General features: G+C 39.6%; 1 protein-coding gene across 1 annotated transcript in view; it reads right to left on the bottom strand.

Annotated features, from left to right (window-relative positions):
• Positions 1-1,987: 1,987 nt before the first annotated feature.
• The window catches only part of GGH (gamma-glutamyl hydrolase), a 40,042-nt gene continuing 22,239 nt past the window's right edge, over positions 1,988-19,790 (bottom strand). Inside the window, exons 4-9 of the mRNA XM_049854026.1 lie at positions 19,643-19,727; positions 17,027-17,165; positions 14,869-14,975; positions 14,687-14,777; positions 4,743-4,877; positions 1,988-2,353 (exon numbers count right to left, since the gene is read on the bottom strand). Of these exons, the coding sequence (XP_049709983.1) occupies positions 2,232-2,353; positions 4,743-4,877; positions 14,687-14,777; positions 14,869-14,975; positions 17,027-17,165; positions 19,643-19,727 (679 nt within the window). The 3' untranslated portion in view covers positions 1,988-2,231. The remainder of the gene's footprint in view (positions 2,354-4,742; positions 4,878-14,686; positions 14,778-14,868; positions 14,976-17,026; positions 17,166-19,642; positions 19,728-19,790) is intronic.

Here is a 19,790-nt window from a genome sequence, read left to right as displayed (position 1 = left end):
CAGTGGCCACGCCTCTCCTATCTGAGGGCCAGTCAGCCTGTCGCACAGCAACATCAATAGCATGCTGTCCCATCTTCTCTCCGGCAGCGTATGATGGCGGGCTCTCCCGCGACAATCTTAAGCTGGGCTGGATGCGGGACAGACATGCTTGCCTAGATGGAACTGTTCTCCCCTGCCCACAGGCTCCTCTCCTCACTCCCGCTGGTGTGGTGTGTGGAAGGCAGGGGGTGGTCAGCTCTGAGAGACTTTATTCTCAAAAGACAGCAATCAATCATGTGTAAAAAAGTTCAAAGGAATATACAAGTGGAAAAGTGGTAAATTAAACAAGCACAAAAGAACAGATGATTGATCACACTTTTTGGTATTTGTGGTCATCAACAGTGAAGCATAGTATGATTCTTTGGAAGTAAGTGAAAGTCCGTATTGTTATTAGGGAACTGCAGAGACTAGAAGATTTATATTGTTTCAGTACTAAGAGGTCCCAAAGAAACCTGGCACCGTGAGTAAAAGTGTTGCTACCTATTCCTAATGTGGAAGCTATGACATCAGTGAGGAATGGCCATTGGACAATATAAGTGCTACAAAGATCTTTATGTGCACAGACAGAAAAGAAATCAGTCACATTTTTATTAAAGTTCCTTCTTGGCCAGCTATACACATTAGTCCCTTTCAATGTCTATGCTCCATTTGTCCTTGTTGCCCAAAGACTGTTTACCTCAGCGTCTTCAGATTACTGCTCTTTCTTATCTTTCTGCTCATGAAATCACTCATGATCTCCTCCATCATCTCTCTCAGGCCCTCTGTTGCTCATGTGTCCACTTCTCTAGAGCAGCTGGGGGGACCAGAACAGACACACAAGCATCACCTCCCAGATACAGCTCAAAAAATACTAGCTCCCGATCCTAGCAGCTTGGTTTTCCTCAAAGAATTCCTAGATTTCAGAGTAGGTGAGGGCATATGGTGTGGTGAAAACAGATTGAGAAGCATATTAAAATGGACTCTAGAGAGTCTTGGATGCAAAAAAGTTCACAAGTAGTCATAAATATTTCATGAGAACCTAGAGTGTTAGCTATTGTAGATTCAAAAGCTCAAGACACAGGCTTTGCTTTCAGGACATGGACACTCTAACTGTGGTGCTAAAACAGAGCAGAATGGGGGAAAAACATACATATACATACATATACACACACATATAATTACTGTATTTATATATATCATCTATCAAAACCAAAACCAAACCTGCTACCACTGAACCAATTGAGACTCCCAGGGTTTTCTCGGCTGCGATCTTTAAAGAAGCAGATGGCCATGCTTTTCTTTCATGACGTCACTGGATGGGTTTGAACTGCCAAACTTTAGGCTAGTAGTTGAGCGCAAACCATTTGCTGCTCTCAGAGATCCATATAACATATGTAATATATACTACATACAATATTGTATATAGTATGTAATTATATAGAACATACAACATATATTTATACACATATATTTACATTTATATTATAATATATATAATGTATATATTATATTAAATATTAGTGTATTTAAATATATATTACATTTATATAGATATATGTAATATATAAAATACACTCAATAGTATATATTACATATAATTATATAACATATATATTTATTGTATTTGTATATATTATACATGTATATATTACATATATTTATATACACATACATACACAATAAATACTTCTGAACCTGAAAGAAGGTAGGAGCCCTGGTGCACAGTGGTTATGAGTTTGGCTGCTAACCAAAAGGTCAGCAGTTCTAATCCACCAGGCACTCCCTGGGAACCCTATGGGGCAGTTCTACCTTGTCCTGTAGGGTTGCTATGATTCGGAATTGACTCAACTGCAATATGAAAGAAGGGAGACGACACTTTAGGGGGAGGATTTAAAGAGTTTTCAGTAGGGATGAGGTGAATGGGTCAGGGGTAGTGTTCATTTCCAGAATCAATTAGAAAAAAATAACATATTTTCAATAAATTTATTTTTTTCCAATCTTCAGATACAATAAGGCTTTTCCATAAGATAATTTATGTCTCACTGTTTGATCAGCAGACGCGATGTGAAGTCATATACTGAAAGAAGAATCAGAGCGAGTCACGTCACAGAAAAGGAACCTCCCTGGTGATCTCTATTACTGCCGTGAATGACAAGTTATTAGAACAGTTCAATCAATTACTCAGAGTCGCTCTATTAACACATCGAAGGCTTTCAATCAAAGATATAACTTTGCTGAAATGAAGAGAAATTTCCAGTGTAAATTGGATGAAACTGATAAATCAGCGCCGCCCTTTCTTCATCTTCAGATTCAAAGTGATGATTATTTTTCCGAGCTGTGAGAAAAATAAAGAGTTAATTTTTAAAAAAAATGATAGAGGATGATAAAATTTTCAAAAAAAGGCTACTTTCTAATATTTCTTCCCGCAATTAGCATTAAGTGGAAAAATATCACCAAGAGGAGAAACGCTTTGCAAAATTCCTCCCCCCGCCCCCCATTAGGCAGTGTTTGGTTCACAGCTGTTAACTGCTGATACAGCAGCTATACTTTCCAGCACCATGTCACACGTGGCACTTGCTCTCCCCATCAGCTCACACACTTACTAAGTGCCTACCGTTTGCAAGAGTTGACAAAGGCACTGGGGATGGAAATAGAAACAGGACAAGGTCCTACCACTCAAGAAGTTTAATTGAGCAACCTACACAAAGAGACAATGGGACATCATAATGTGCGCAGAGTATCGTCTTCACTGAGACACTACAGGAGTAAAGAGGATGGAGCAGGGGGCGCAAGTGGAGAAGTGAAGCAAAGGGCACTTTCCATAGATAAAGCAGGGTATGAAAAACAAGGACGCGGTGTTATGGGCACAATGAGAAATCTGGTATGGATAAAGTGTTAATGTGCGATCTGGAAGCCTGGATACCCTCCTCAAGTCAAAATAATCACTGGTTTCTATGAGACACATGACATTTTTACAATGGAGCATGTGTCGTTAGTCACGGTGGAGTTGATTCTGACTCACGGAGACTCCATGTGTTGCAGAGTAGACTGCTCTGCAGGGTTTTCAAGGCTGTGACCTTTCAGAAGCAGGTCACCAGGCCTATTTCCAGAGGAGCCTCTGGGTGGGCTGAATTGCCAACCTTTTGGTTAGAACTCGAAAGCTTAATGTTTGAGCCGCTCACGGACTCCTAACCAGTTGCCATCGAGTCAATTCCGACTCATAGCAACCCTACAGGTCAGAGTGGAACTGCCTACCCCATAAGGTTTCCAAGGCTGTAATCTTTACAGAAGCAGACTGCCACCTCCCTCTCCCACGAAGCAGCTGGTAGGTCTGAACCGCGTAAAGACAAAGTATAGCCTGCCCTGTGATGATACCGCAACAGACTCGCTGGGGCCACTGCTGCTCTCAACCACGCAGACCTTTTTCACTCAAAAACTCATGACATGAACATGTTTCCTTGGATTAATGCTGCACATGAGAGTTCTTTTGGGTTTTACTTTTTTGATCCTGAAACCATTCAACTGAGCACAATTCCAAATAAGAGTGAGCTCAGTAGGAAGTTTCTGACTTCAGAGGAGAGGCAGAAGAGTAGATGGCAAAAAGACTTCGAGAGGCCTTGGAGATGGGACTAAAGCAAGGCTCACTGGTGTGCTAAAATGGCCGTGTCTCATCAGAGTGACACCCTATCCCTTGCAAGTTTATCTGTACCTCTGTCTTATACCCACATCGCTCAACTAAAATAAAAGCATCTCCAAGCAAATTCTCAAATTTACCCCAACATAATATAGCATGAAAATGTTTTCATCAGCAAAAGACAGCCAAAGCTTACTAACTTTTGCCAATGTGCCAATGCCTACAGGCAGGCAGCCTTAAGCCACAAGATGTGTTTTTGTGTGCATGTGTATATATATGGAAACCTTGGTGGTGTAGTGGTTAAGAGCCACAGCTGCTAACCAAAAGGTCAGCAGTTCGAATCCACCAGGCAGTTCTACCCTGTCTTATAGGACTGCTATGAGTCAGAATCGACTCGATGGCAAGGGGTGTCTTTTTTTTGTTGTTGTTTATATATATACACACACACACACACACACCTACCCACATATATAAATTTATACACTGTATTTTTATGCAAATAACGTACATCTTCTATGTTTGCCAACAGTGCTGTCCCCTCAAAAGGTATTTCTTTAAGTGCACTATGCTAGTTTTTTATAGCAACACATTAAAAAAAAAAAAAAAAAGGCATAGCGGCACTTAAGGTAATACCTCACAGGTGGAGGGTGCGGTTGGCAAACAAACGTAGAAGGCACACATTATCTGCAAAAAAATACGGTAGATGTCTTGAAAAAAATATCTAATTCTCAGAGCATTTAATGATTAAGGCATTATTCTTAATAAGAAGAGTAACTGGGGAGAAGCTAACAAAAACATTCAAGGAAGGAATAAAAACCGAATGCAATGTTCTTCATGCTGCTGTTGAAGAATTCTGCCCACTTCAAAGTGAACCATACTGTTGGGTGAAAAAACTGTCCTGATTTTACCTGAATATCCAAGATCTCGACTGCAGAGCTTTCATGTTTTTTTTAATAAGTTTGTCTTTTTTATTTTTTTATTAGCAGGGATTACAGAATATTTACAGAACAAAGAGTACACAAAAATTTAGATGAGGGCAATTTCCTTCAAAACTACACTAGAGCAATAAAACTATACACCCATATATTACCTTCAGAAACAAAGAACTCTGCTAAGTAAAACGCAGCCTTCACAGCGTTAGGTGAATGGGAAATGTTGTCATTTCCCCACTCATAAGGAGGTTTCTCTGGATGCCACTGGACGCCATACACTGGATACTTATATCCTGCATGAAGAATACAAATCTATTATGTAGCAGGTAGTAAGAACAGTCTAGGATGTTACTTGCAATTAAATTATGTTTCATGTCTATGTAAAACATTACGTCAAAGTAAAATTGTATGTATTTTCTTAGATACAAACTAAAGAATTTCAGTTCCAGTCAACAGGAAAATTCCTAATATTTCACTGATTTTCATTCTTCTACAGTTCGGGATCAGTGAAAACAAGGAAACCCTGCATGACATGGACTGACACGGCAGCTGCAAGAACTGACTCAAACTACCAACAATTGTGAGGATGGTGCAGGACCAGGCAATGTTCCCTTCTATTATTGAGATGCAGTGAATTACTTAATAAGGCCTTTCTAACCACAGTGTTTGTGACTCCCACACAGTGACTGGGTATGACTAAGCAAATACATTGCTTGTAGCTCACCAAGGAGACTGGATAGCTTGCTGCTATGCAAATAAGATGTATGGAACCTGTGATGGCTAAGGTTATGTGTCAACTTGGACCATGATTTTCAGTGGTTTGGCAGTTATATATGTAATTTGGCAATTATGCTATGATGTAGTCATCCTCCATTCTGTGGTCTGATGTAATTGTCTGCTATTTTGTAGTATGTTGTAGATCCTAGCCTCTGTGCCTGTAGTTATGGTCCCATTTGGTTATGGTGAGTTGTCTGTTATGTTAATGAGGAAGGATTAAAGTGGGATTTATCCTGAGTCATAGCCTTAACAGAGAGTCTGACTCAAGTCACCACCCCTACCCCAGTCACCACCCTTACTACCCTATTCAAGTCACACCCTTGCACTGCCTTGCTCAATTAAGGGAGTTTCCTTGAGGGTAGGGTCTGCTCCCAATATACATGAATGTTCTAGCAAAGTTCTCTGTCTTGTTCTGGATGCTGCATGTCTTGTTATCATCTGAAGTCTGGTTCTTGGAACTTGAGCCAGCAGCCTATCATCTGACCTAATTCACCACCTTCCGCAGCCTTGTGAGCCGGCAGCCTGTTGTCTGATCTGCCACTCAGCCCCTGCAACCATGTGAGTTAGGCGAAGCATCCAGCCTGACACTTGATCCACAGACTTGGGACTTGCCAGCCTCCACAACTGTGTGAACCATTTCCTTGACAGTTCATGAGTTCTGTGAGACATTGCAGCAAATTATGGAACCCAAAGACAAGAGGGAGAATACTGAGAGGAGGCGGAGTAGTTGATGTTACAGACGATGGAGTGGTACAGCAGTTTGGAAAAACTGGGCATTTGGGACACCTTTAACCTCTGCCTCATAGCAATCAGCTTTGTGCTGATCCTTGTACAAGACATCATTTGTTAAGTTATACATAAGGTTGCTCTAAGTTGGAGGCAACTCGACAGCAACCAACAACACAGTCTGCAACACAATTCACTTTCCCAGATGATCATACTACAATATTTTAGCCTTGGAATATATCCCAGTTCAACAGTGAAGTGCACATTATATTAACAACACAAGCTTCTCCCAACATAGGCTTCTCTTTTCCTCCTTCACACTACGTTTTCATCCCCTCTCGTAATAATGATGTTGGTATTAGAATGGGTTCTTCTGTGTAAGCAAGCTTGTCTCAGCCAAAATTACATATCTCTCTTCTCAGTCCATAGAATGATTCATCGCTTCGTGGTAGTCATTTTTAAAATAGTTTTAAGCATTTAAAAGTTGATTTGAAAGAATCTTGGTAACATAATTCCATTATGTTTAAAACCAAAACCCATTATGTTTAGAATCCTTAAACATCTTTATAGGCAAAATGATATAATCCCTGGGATTTGCTTCAAACAATTAAATAAATAAATAAACCCAGTGTGTCTAAGAGATCTTCTATGCCACACCTAGAGAGTACTTGTCAGATTTTTAATTTTGCCAGTCTGGTAAGTAGAAGGTGATTTTTCACTTTGATTTCCATTTGCATTCCCCTGATCAATAATTACATTGAGCAATCTACCATATGTTTATACCCAAAAACAAAACCCACTGCTGTTGAGTCAATTCTGATCATAGCGACCCTATATGACAGAGCAGAACTGCCCCACGGGGTTTCCGAGGCTGTAATTTTTATGGATGCAGACTGCCACAGCTTTCCCCATGGACCTGAGCCACTTAACCTTTCAGTTAGCAGTCAAGCACTTACACACTGTGCCACCAGAGTTCCTTACCATATGTTTACAGGCCATTCAAATTTCTTTTATCCATTCTCTTATCCATTTTTAATGAGTTGTCTTTTTCTTAATTCATGGTTGTACTTTATATATGTTAGACATATATCCTTTACAAAGTTATACAAATTACAAGTATCTCCTTTTTTCCCATCTATACTATTTTCTTGATGAACACATGTTCTTAAATTTAGTCAAATTCATCAATATTTTCCTTTACGGTTTGTGTTTTTTTGGCCTTAAAAACTCCTTCCCGTAAACCTGAGAAGAACACATACTTTTGTGGTTACGAGGGGGGGAGGGAGGGAGGGTGGGAGAGGGTTTTTTTATTGATTAATCAGTAGATAAGAACTGCTTTAGGTGAAGGGAAAGACAACACTCAATACATGGAAGGTCAGCTCAATTGGACTGGACCAAAAGCAAAGAAGTTTCCGGGATAAAATGAATGCTTCAAAGCTCAGCGGAGCAAGCGCGGGGGTCTGGGGAACATGGTTTGCGGGGACTTCTAAGTCAATTGGCAAAATAATTCTATTATGAAATCATTCTGCATCCCACTTTGAAATGTGGCGTCTGGGGTCTTAAATGCTAACAAGCAGCCATCTAAGATGCAGCAATTGGTCTCAACCCACCTGGAGCAAAGGAAAATGAAGAACACCAAGCCCACATGACAACTAAGAGCCCAAGAGACAGAAAGGGCCACATGAACCAGAGACCTACATCATCCTGAGACCAGAAGAACTAGTTGGTGCCCGGCCACAATCGATGACTGCCCTGACAGGGAGCTCAGCAGAGGACCCCTGAGGGAGCAGGAGAGCAGTGGGATGCAGACCCCAAATTCTCATAAGAAGACCAAACTTAATGGTCTGACTGAGACTGGAGGAATCCCGGCGGTCATGCTCTCCAGACCTTCTGTTGACACAGGACAGGAACCATCCCTGAAGACAACTCATCAGACATGAAAGGGACTGGTCAGCGGGTGGGAGAGAGACGCTGATGAAGAGTGAGCTAATTATATCAGGTGTACACTTGAGATTGTGTTGGCAACTCTTGTCTGGAGGGGGGATGGGAGGATAGAGAGAGAGGGAAGCCGGCAAAATTGTCAAGAAAGGAGAGACTGAAAGGGCTGACTCAAGACGGGGAGAGTAAGTGGGAGTAGGGAGTGAGATGTATGTAAACTTATATGTGACAGACTGATTGGATTTGTAAACGTTCACTTGAAGCTTAATAAAAGTTATTATTAAAAAAAAAAAAAAAAAACTCCTTCCCTCACATAAGATCAACCTTCTTATGGTTTTACCTTTCCGTTTAGGTATTTCAACTACCTGGAATTTATTTTTTATATGACAAAGTGGGTACAAAACATTATTTCTCAAGCATCACAAAATGTCCCAACATCATTTATTAAATACATCCTCTACCCTCTCACTGCTGATTTGTAAGACAATGTCACTCAGTCAACTATCAAATATCCTTAGTCTCTGGGCTCTCTATTCTGTCCCACTGGCCTGTCTGTCTATTCCTGGGCCAGAACCACAGTCTTAATTGATATAGATTATAGGTCTTGATTTCTGACAAAGCATGCTCACCCACTCTGTTCTTCAAAAATATCTTGGATGTCCCTGTCATTTTGTACAAAATAATGTGATAGGAATAAATCCAAATAGCAGCATTACAACAAATGTGAATGGACTAAATGCTTGAGTTAAGGACAAAAATTATCAGTATAGGTTCATAAAGACAATCCATCTAAGTGCCTTTTAATAAGAGACTCTTCTAAAACATAAAGATCCAGAAAGGTTGAAAATGAAACCTTTCCCAAAAAATGGAAAAAAGATATGTACTGTGCTAATACTAACCGAAAGCAACTTCATGTCATTTTATTAACATCGGATACCACAGACTCTAAAGCAAAAAAAAAAAAAAAAAAAACTATTAGAAGTAAGGAGGGCTCTTCATGTGATATCAAAGTCTACTTACAAAGAAGTTGTACCTAATAACACAGGCTTAAAATATATAAAGCAAAAATTGACAGAACTACAAGGTATATACACTCTCAAACATTTTAACACCCTTCATTCATATCAAACAGCAAATTAATTAAAGAAATAACCCATTAAGATATAGTAGATGGGATACACAATTAAGTCTGAAATAACAAACGTAAATGGAATATTGGCCAAACAACTGCTAAATACACATTCTTTTTAAGTACACACAAAACAGTTTAAAAATTGACCTAGTACTAGGCACTAAAACAAGGCATAGTATTACACAGAGCATGTTCTAGGACCACACTGCAATTAAGGGAGAAATAAACAATGCAAAGGTAACTAGAAAAACTGAAAGATTAATAATTATACACTTTTAAATACCTTGTGAGTCAAAGAAGAAAACAGAATGGACATTAGAAAATATTTAAGAAACTATAAAAATACTTTATATGCACACTTGTGGGATGTGCCTAAAGGAGCTGCGGTGCCATAGATGGCTTTTGTGTGACCTTTCTAGCCATGGTCTTGTAACTCCCAGCCAAGTGATCAGACAAGGCTGTGCAGATATGGTAATTGTGGTCCACCAAAGGGATTGATCAGTTTTGCCATCCCGTGGGGCTTGAAATGAGCTGCCATAGTAGCGGGAAAGAGAGACTACCACCCACCACCAAGGAAGAACAGCCAGGAGCCACCATGTGTTTTGGACCAGGGATCCCTGTGCTAAGAAGCTCCTGGAAGCAGGAAATCGAGACAGAGAGTGAGAGATGTAACCCTGAAGACAGTGAGAAGCAGTGGCAGGAGAGACCTGGCAGCAGGAGATGCCATGGTGGGTTTCCCAGCCCACCAAGTAAGCTGAGTGCCTTTGGGCAGAGATTGAGGGCCAGGGAGAGAGAGGTATATCTGTGAGCATGGCTGGGAAGAGGCTGTCCTGAGGGAAGAACTGTATCCTGAGTGTTCCTGAGCCTGAATTATAACCTGTTACTTCCCTAATAAACCCCATAATCCTAAGTATGGTCTGTGAGTCCTGTATGGTCACTGTAATGAATTATCAAACCCAGCAGAGAAGTAGAGAGTGCTATAGGAGGGGGCGGTTGGTGTCGGGATTAGTAAAGATGGAGGAGAGAGGAAGCATGTTTGACCTCCGCTTCATATGAGTCAGACTTGGGCTGTTGATCTTGATTCTCCTTCCCCTTTGTGAAGTTACAGGAGGTCAGACACCACCCCCATGCCATTTTTACAGAAGCCATTAAAAAAAAAAAAACCCAAACCTGTTGCTGTCGAGTGCATTCCGACTCACAGGAAACCTACAGGACAGAGCAGAACTGCCCCATGGGGTTTCCAAGGAGCAACTGGTAGATTCAAACTGCTGACCTTTTGGTTAGCAGCTGAGCTCTTAACCAGTGCATCACCAGGGCTCCAAAGTAGCCATACATATTTAAAAAGAAAAGCTGAACATTAATGAGCTGAATATCACTTTTCAAAGTTAATATAAGAACAGCAAATTAAACCTTGCCTTCTTTTGGATTTTTTTCTCCATTTCCCTCGTTTACTAGTTTTATATATTGCCTCTATTCTTGGTGTGGTTATCACAGAAACTTTGATATGCACTAACTTCTTCAGGGCTATAGTTAATGTCTTTGCCCTCCTTCCAAACAACAAGGACCTCAGAACAATTTAACACCATTCATACCTCCAGGCATGCTATTGTCCCCATTTTAGTTCTATCTATTTTAAACCCACAAGATGCTATTATTATTTCCATAATCAATGTCCAATAGATTTTTTTTTCCACATATTTACCACTTCATTTGCATTTTATTTATCTTACATCTCAGGCCTTTCATCTGGAATCACATTGCTTACCTGAAACATATCACTCTAAATTTCCTTTGGGAAGGGCATGCTGCTGGTGGCCAAACTCTCTCTAATTTTATTTCACCCTTTTTCCATAAAGAAATTTCACTAGGCATACAACTGCAGGTGGACAATTATTTTCTACTCATACACAGAAGATCTAGTTCCATTTTTCTGATTGTTGTGAAGTGAGCCATCAGACCATCTGCTGTTCTTCTGTAGGTGATCAATCTCTATGAGATTCTAAGATCGTCCCTTTTTCTTGAGGGATCTGTAGTTTCTATGACTAGATAAATTTCCTTTTTATTTACACTACTTGGGATTTACTGGGCTTCCTGAGTCTATTCACTGGTGCTTTTCATTAATTCTAGAAAATTCATCTGATCTTGTCAAATATTGTCTCTGTCCCATTACCTCCTGTTATGGATTGAACTGTGTCCCCCCCAAAATATGTGTTAGAATCCTAACCCCCATTCCTGTGGATGTAATCCCATTTGGAACAGGGTCTTTATTATACTAATGAAACCGTATCAGTGGAGTATGTCTTCAACTTACTGTATTTTTACACAAATAATACCCGTCTTCTTCGATGTGTGTTTGCCAACTGCTCCCTCCCTCTGCAAGGCATTTTTGTAAGGATGTTAATTTTTTTTTTACAGCAACATGTAAAACAAATTGGCATAGTGCTACTTCTGAAAATACCTCACAGTGGGAAGAAGTGATTGGCAAACAAATGTAGAAAGCATGCATTATTTGAGTAAAAACACAGTAATCATTTTTGAGACATTAAAGAGATTAGATACTTACACATCTTAACAAAAAGACGAAAAACACAATCAAAAAATAAGTATAGGATTTTAACAAATATTTCACCAAAGAGGATATTCCAACGTCCAACACGCACATGAAAAGATGCTCAACATCATTAGCCAATAAAAACCAAAAAACCTGTTGCCATCAAGTGAATTCCAACTTATAGTAACTCTATAGTGCAAAGCAGAACTGCCCCACAGGGCTTCCAAGGAGTGGCTGGTGGATTTGAACTGCCAAACTTTTGGATAGCAGCCACAGCTCTTAACCACCTGCCACAAGGGCTCCTCATTAACCAACAAAAAGATGCAAATTAAAACCACAATGAGATACCATCTCACCTCCATCAGAATGGCAATGATCAAAAAAATGGAAAACAATAGGCTCTGGTGAGGTTGTGGAGAAACCAGAGCCTTTGTCCATTGCTGGAGGGAATGTAAAATGGTAGAGCCACTGTGAAAAACAGCTTGTGCTTTCTCAAGAGGTTGAATATAGAACTACCATATGATCCAGTAATCCCATTCGTAGAGAGATACCCAGAAGAAGTGAAAGCAGAAATGCAAACAGAAACCTGTACATCAATGTCCATTGCAGCTCTTTCACAACAGCCAAAATGTGGAAACCACCTAAATGTCCATCAACAGAAGAGCAGATAAACAAAATGTGTTTTATATATATATATATATATATACATACACACAACAGATTAATATTCAGCCATTAAGACAAAGACCGGACATATGCCACAACATGGATAAACCTTGGAAACATGCTGAGATAAGTTGCAAAAGTACAAACAGTATATGATCTCATATGAAATAAGCAAATGTTGCCATTGAGTCGATTTTGACTCATAGTGACCCCATGTGACAAAGCAGAACTGCCCCCATAGAGTTTTCTAGGCTGTAATCTTTATGGAAGCAAATTGCCAGGTCTTTCTCCCTCAGAGCAGCTTGGCAAGCTCGAACTGCCCCACTTTTCAGTTAGCAGTCCCGAGCTTATTATTAGTGGTTGCTAGGAGTGGGAGACAGGAAAAGGGGGAAGTTTTGCTTAAAGGGCATTGAGTTTATGTTAATTGCTAGTGGCAGAATAATCTGGAAAAGGATAGAGAGAATGGTTTCACAACTCGAAGAATGTAATCAATGTCATTGAATTTTACATGCGGAAATTGTTGAGCTGGAGTATGTTTTGTTGTGTAAATTTTCACCACAATAATAACAACAAAAAGTTAAAAGAAAAAAAAATAGATTAGGCACAGAGTCAAGTGAGTACAAACAGGGGGAAAGATAGACATCATGTGGCAGTTGCCAAGGAACAAAGGAACACCAGGGCTAGAGAAGCTTAGAGACAAGGATTTTCCCCTAGAGGCAACAGAGACAGCCTCCCCCTATAGCCCTGAATTCGGCGCTCTGAATTCAGACTTCCAGCCTCTTAAACTGTGAAAAAACTAATTTCCTTTCTTTAAAGCCACCTACTTGTGGTATTTGTTACAGTAGCACTAAGATATTAAAACATCTCCCTTTCATTCCACAGCTCTGGTTAGGTACAGTAGAACTTCTCACTCTATCCTCCATATTTCAACATTGCTTTCAGTACATTTTATATTTCTGTCTGTGTTTTATTTTGAATGCTTTTTCGCACCTATCTTCTTATTCTAGTTCATTAACTCTCTTCTTCAACTCCATCTAACCTAATTAACCTGTCTACTGAGATTTGGTGGCATAGTGGTTAAGTGCTACCGCTGCTAAGCAAAAGGTCAGCAGTTCAAATCCACCAGGCGCTCTCTGGAAACTCTATGGAGCAGTTCTACTCTGTCCTATAGGGTCGCTATGAGTCGGAACTGACTCGACAGCAATGGGTCTGGGTTTTTTTTTTTTTGTTTACTGATATTTTTATTTCAATTATATCTTTCACGTCAAATACCTAAATTCGATTCTTTTCACATCTGACTGGTGCTTACATTTTCAAGTGTCCCTTAGTTCTTTAAAAATGTAAAATATAATTATATTTGCTGTCTCATAATTCTAATTTCTAAGATATGTACAGGTCTGCTTCTACATCTGTTGTTTCTGTAAGTTCTCATTCGTGGTACTTTGCTTCCTTGTGCATTAGTGGTTTGGGCTGTGAATTGCTTATTTCCCTTAAAACCTTAAGGCCTGGGACAAACACAGGTTCCTCCAAAGAGACAATTTACATTTGCTCCTGCCACACACTTGAGGATACTACCAGTCTGAGACAACTTTAAATAAAATTCTTGACGTCATATTTATCAATCTGCCCAGTTAGTATCATGCAGGCCATAAAAGGAGGTGAGTCTTTGACTATGAATGCTTATGGCTTATTCACCTCTACTGTCTTAGTCTAAGGCTCAAGGCTGACAATTCTCCTTGCAGTGCTGCAGACAAGCTTCCAGATTTATTTTTAGTTCACCCTTACATTGAGGTTACAGCCTTTTAGGTCATAACCCATGGGGTACTCTCCATGTTGGGGGACCCTGAGCTTTCATTCAAGTTTTCCTGATTCAATAATAATGCTAGTTTAAATACTCCACCTAACTCTTGGCATTTCTAGGTATCCTTATTTTCTGGCCAGTTTGTCAGTATATTTAGGAAGATGGTTTTCTATATGCCAACCACATTTTTTATTGCTTTCTAGAGAAGAATCTATCACAGCACTTAATCTGCCATACTGCTAGAAAACAGGTCACTTTCTCCATTTATCTCTTCATCCTCCTTATTCTTTCCTTTTCCACTCATCACCTCACTCTAGAAAATGGCTCAGGTCAACTGCAATTGATTGGGAACCTGTACAAAATATGTCTCCTGTCGCCAAATATGCCCTAACCTCATCATTGGCCTCCATCTTCAGGTCTCAAAGTAACACAATTGTATTCTTAAGAAAACACAGATATAACATAGAAATTAATAAGTGAAATCGAGTATACATGCTACAGTGATACGCACCTTCCATAGATGAAATAAATTCAATCTTGCCAACTGTATTTGTAGTTATTACATTGAAAAACGTCTTCAAATTTGTATCTCTTGTAAAATTCTACAGTGTAAAAATAAAACAACATGATTACTTCTGTAGTTAAACCAAAATCATGAATTTTATTGGGGTTTTTTTTTGTAATATGTGATACCTTCATGGAGAGGCTCCACTTGTGGAAATTTGCAGTCAGAGGTTCAGTAGACAATGACAGCAACAAGTCAGCAGGAAAATTCCGGAACATTCTGCCCTGCAATGTAGCTGAAATAATATAAGCACAAAAAATATAAAATCCACTTAAGTCACGTATCTGCAACCAAAGAAAGGCCACTATTAAGACTTAATCAAGATGACTAAATGACAAGCAAAACATATTGTTTCCACAGAAGAATTCCCATCAAATACAAAATATGTTCAAATATGTTCCAGACTTGAATACTTTTCTTTCAGAATATTAACATGAGTAAGTATCATGGACTGAATTCTGTCCCCTCCAAAATGCATGTATTAACTTGGCTAGGCCATGATTACCAGTATTCTGCTGTTGTCCTCCATTTTGTGATTGTAATTTTATGTTAAAGAGGATTAGGGTGGGATTGTAACACCCCTTACCCAGGTCTCATCCCTTATCCAATGTAAAGAGAGTTTCCCTGGGGTGTGGCCTGCACCACCTTTTATCTCTCAAGAGATAAAAGGAAAGGGAAGCAAGCAGAGAGTGGGGGACCTCATACCACCAAGAAAGCAGCACCAGGAGCAAAGCATATCCTTTGGACACGGGGTCTCTGCACCTGAGAAGCTCCTCAACCACTGGAAGATTGAGAACAAGGACCTTCCTCCAGAGCCAACAGAGAGAGAAAGCCTTCCGCTGGATCCAACGCCCTTAATTTGGACATGTAACCTACTAAAAGGAAACTGGTGGGGTAGTGGTTAAGTGCTATGGCGCTAACCTAAAGGTCAGCAGTTCAAATCCGCCAGGCAGTCCTTGGAAACTCTATGGGGCAGTTCTGCTCTGTCCTATAGGGTCACTATAAGTCGGAATCAATTCAACGGCAATGGGTTTTTTGGTTTTTTAACCTACTAAATTGTGAGAAAATAAATTTCTCTTTGTTGAAGCCATCCACTTGTGGTATTTCTGTTATGGCGGCACTAGATGACTAAGACAGCGAGTAAAATTCTTCTCATGTGAGAATTAATTAGCAGAGCAGCCGTAAGTGTAAGCAGCAAATCTTAACTTGGCAGCTCTGAAAAACATAGGTAAAATTTTCCTTGTATGTACATAGTTGTTTGCCTGGGAAAGTATCCATAACTTTCAATATATTTTCAAAGGGACTTAAAAATGTTAAAAAATACCAACAATGCAGAAAAGGATGTTAATCACGCCAAGAAATTTCTATGCAGCAAACAGATCACAAAGTAATATACCTTAGTAATATACTCAAGGCTCTGGAGTCAGGCACGTAGACTCAAATATCAGCAAAGGGTTTAAAAAAAAGTCCTGATAGTGCTCAAAGCCCTGATTCTAGCTGTCCCTAAACCAGGCCCCTTCTTGTGAATGTCCGCCATGAGAACCCCAGTACTCTTGAAACATTCCTTTATTGTATAGATCGGGTTTTAACCACCACAACCAAAACAGTCTGACCTAATTCAGATACTCTCCACAGCGTGTCTGCAATGATTAAATATGAGAAAGCTCTGAAAACTATAAAGCGTTCTACAGGTTCCACGTATGGCTACCATTACTTTCCTTCCAAAGTCCTTATGAGAGCAAGAATAAGTTGGTAGCATTCAATTCTGAGGACACAGAGATCAACTAATCTGTAAGAATCATTACCTAATTTACACAACCAAGGGAAAAACTTTGGTACTAGAGCAAGCCTGGCTAACATTTACTGAGTTGTATTTAAAGTGCTTAGCACAATGTCTGGAACATACTATCTTCCTTAATCCTCACAAATATCCCAAATGAGGAAACCGAAAACAGAGAGAGGTTAAATGATTTCCCAGGCCAAAGTTACAAAGCCAGGACTCAAAACCAGGTCCAACCGCAGAATTCTTAATCACACACAGTCCAGATATCACTAGAAGCAATGAGTTATCAAGCTCCAAAACTCCTTAAACCATTCTCATAAATGAGTCCAAAGGTGATAACTCACATCTTCAACCTGCGTAAGTAATTTAAGAATTAATAAATTTTATGAGCATTTCTGACTAACATTTACTACTTAGACTCGACAGCCATGGGTTTGGTTTTGGGTTTTGGCTTACTCCTGCCCAGTAAATCTTTTTGAAAGGACAGGAAATGGAATTCTTACCTCCAGTGAAGTTCAGCGGCAGTGACTCATTCTCAGTTTTTGTCAGAGTTAGTAACTTCTTTTTACTCACCAGGAATGTGAGTTCTTCAAATCCGAGGCACGTGCCCCACACTGGGAAGTAGTCTCCATCATCAAAACTCTTTGCAGAGTGAGAGAGAGAAAAAAATCAGTTCATTCTATACTTTTCAAAAACAAAAATTATGCATCAGGCTTATCATTAAAAGGCTGGCCCCTGAGTTACATAAGGATTTCTGAAACATTTACCCTGATCCATAAATGGGTTATCACTCCAACTCTCTTCATCTGTCAGTCAACTACCAAACAAGTAACAGCTAGGGACTATAAATATTAAAGACAATGCTAGATAGATGCCTATTTATAAATCTACGAATCTCATCACTTTGGATGACTTTCTAGTTTTGAGTACACTAAGAGGTCTTTCCTCCACTATCTCAGAATTTACGGCAACTGCTGCATTATACTGCTTTTAGCTAACCAAATTTAAATCAGAAGAAGGCCATGATCTGGAGGGAAAAGAAGAGTCAGGAAGGAAAAGGCTTAGCAAAAGTAAAATAAGTTTTCATAGAGTAAAAGTTGTTGGCTAAAAATGTACCAATGTATTGGGATTCTTCAATCTGAGTCACAACACTCAGACTGAGTACAAGACTGGGGAAAAAAGAAAAGTATCCCAGTAGCTAAATTTTCTGGTTAAGTGAAGATTAAACCCATTTTTACTGACAATTGCAAAAATGATTTTAACAGCTAACTTTTCTAAAAGCAGGAATCCCTGGGTAGTGCAAACTGTTAATGAACTCAGCTGCTATCCAAAGGTTGGCTGTTCGAACCCACCCAGAGATGCCTCAGAAGAAAGGCCTAGCAACCTACTTCCAAAAACTCAGCCACTGAAAACTCTGTGGAGCAAAGTTCTACCCTGATACACGTGGGGCTGCCACGAGTCAGAATCAACTCTACGTCAACTGGTCTGTTTTTTGTTTTGTTTTGTTTTCTAAAAACAGAGGATCTCTTGCATAGATTGTGAAATATAACTTCATTTAAAACGAGGCCCTTGGTTTTTTTTTTTTTTCTTTTCCTCACTGAGAAAAAATACAAGATTATATTAATTCCTGTGCTTCCTATACCACTGGAGGATTTTAAAACTTTATATCCAGTGCTGACAATTTTATTTTAGAACTTAGTGCTTTCTACTTTAAGTTGTGGGTCTTACTTCATTTATTAATAATAAACACAAAACTGTTTTCCATTTCTGTATGTGCCATAATTAATTTTTCATACTAAAATGTAATTCCCTTGACTGCTGGAACCACACCCTTTATTTGTTGGGGATCCTCCAGATGGCCTGGCACAGCAAAGGCCACAGAGCAGACACAGAACGGAGCTGATGGCCTAATCCCTTCTTAACGCTCTTTCAGTGGGGGTTTCGTGGACCCCAGGAGGTGGAACCACATAGGAAGTTCAAGGTTAGTTACTAAGCTTTTATCCTTGGAAATCTTCAAGTAGTTTTTTTTTTTTTTTTTAAGAAAAAAAAAAAAAAGTCTTTGGGCTGTGTTCACTAGTTTTTCAAAAACTATCCACCAAGAATGTATTAGGTACACACCACCATTTAAGACGCAATGAAGAATATCTTTTAAGAGTTCTGGAATCACAAAATTTGGTAAGACATGAACAGATGAGAATCTCAAGATTGTCTTCTGGAATATAAATTCCTCATGGGCAGGGACTTTATAGTCATATTATTACAGAGCTGGTGCTAAATAAATGTTTGAACAATTCCACGACAAACACTCTAAGAGGTAAAGGGGGCGGGATGCCATTCCAGCTGGGGTAGGAAGAGAAATTCTATAGAAAGAGAGTAGCACCTTAGCCTTCAAAGGCAGCTAAGATATAAATTCTGGATAGAGTAGAAACAAACAGGTTCAGCAGATTAAAATGTAGGAGGATACAGAGCATATGCTGGAAATACCAACCTAACTCCAATTACACAGGAAAAGGCTGGAAAGGGGGCGTGTGGACACACTTTGAAAGGTCTTGACTCAAAGACTATAAAAGACTACAAGTTACTTAATAAAGACAAGTGTCTCACATGCTAAAGGTAGTTCCTTAGGGAAATATTTAACAAGGGTGAGCCTGCAAGATTAATTAGAAAATGGAGGGACTGTAGCATGCTCTGCTAGTAACTCACTGAGTCCAGGGTAAGTGCAAGGAAAGGGCACAAAGGATTCAGTGAGTCGGGAAGAGAAGATTTCAAGAGGCGATGAGAATTAATAACATGAGAACAATCCCTGGTGCATAACAAAAAGATAAGAAAACATGGAGAGATGGGAGAACCACGAAGGCACTGTGAGACCCTGGTTCACATCAGTCAGCGTGCACAGAGAGGGCCTGGTCAGCAGCACTCTGAGAGATCCCTGTGAATCCCAGAATTATGGAGGAAGCACCCAGAAAACAGGCGGGAGGAGCCGTGAGCTGCTGAAGAGCAGGTGCCTCACAGGTTCAGGAGATGATGAGGCTACAGGGTAACTGTGGAAACAAAAAGTATCCTCATGGAAAATTACCAAAAAAACCCATATGGATTAATAAACAATAACTGATATTTACCTTCAGGGCAAAGTTATAAAATATTCTGGCCACCTTGGCATAACCTGAGGTTCTTAGGTCAACACTTCCTCCAGGGAAAAGGATCCTGAAACAACACCAAATAGCAAATAGGGTGCTTTTCCCCACAGAAAATAACTCACCTTAAAAC

The sequence above is a fragment of the Elephas maximus genome, chromosome 15, assembly GCF_024166365.1.
Source record: "Elephas maximus indicus isolate mEleMax1 chromosome 15, mEleMax1 primary haplotype, whole genome shotgun sequence".
Taxonomy (NCBI): domain Eukaryota; kingdom Metazoa; phylum Chordata; class Mammalia; order Proboscidea; family Elephantidae; genus Elephas; species Elephas maximus.
This window is presented reverse-complemented; position numbering and strand designations above follow the sequence as displayed.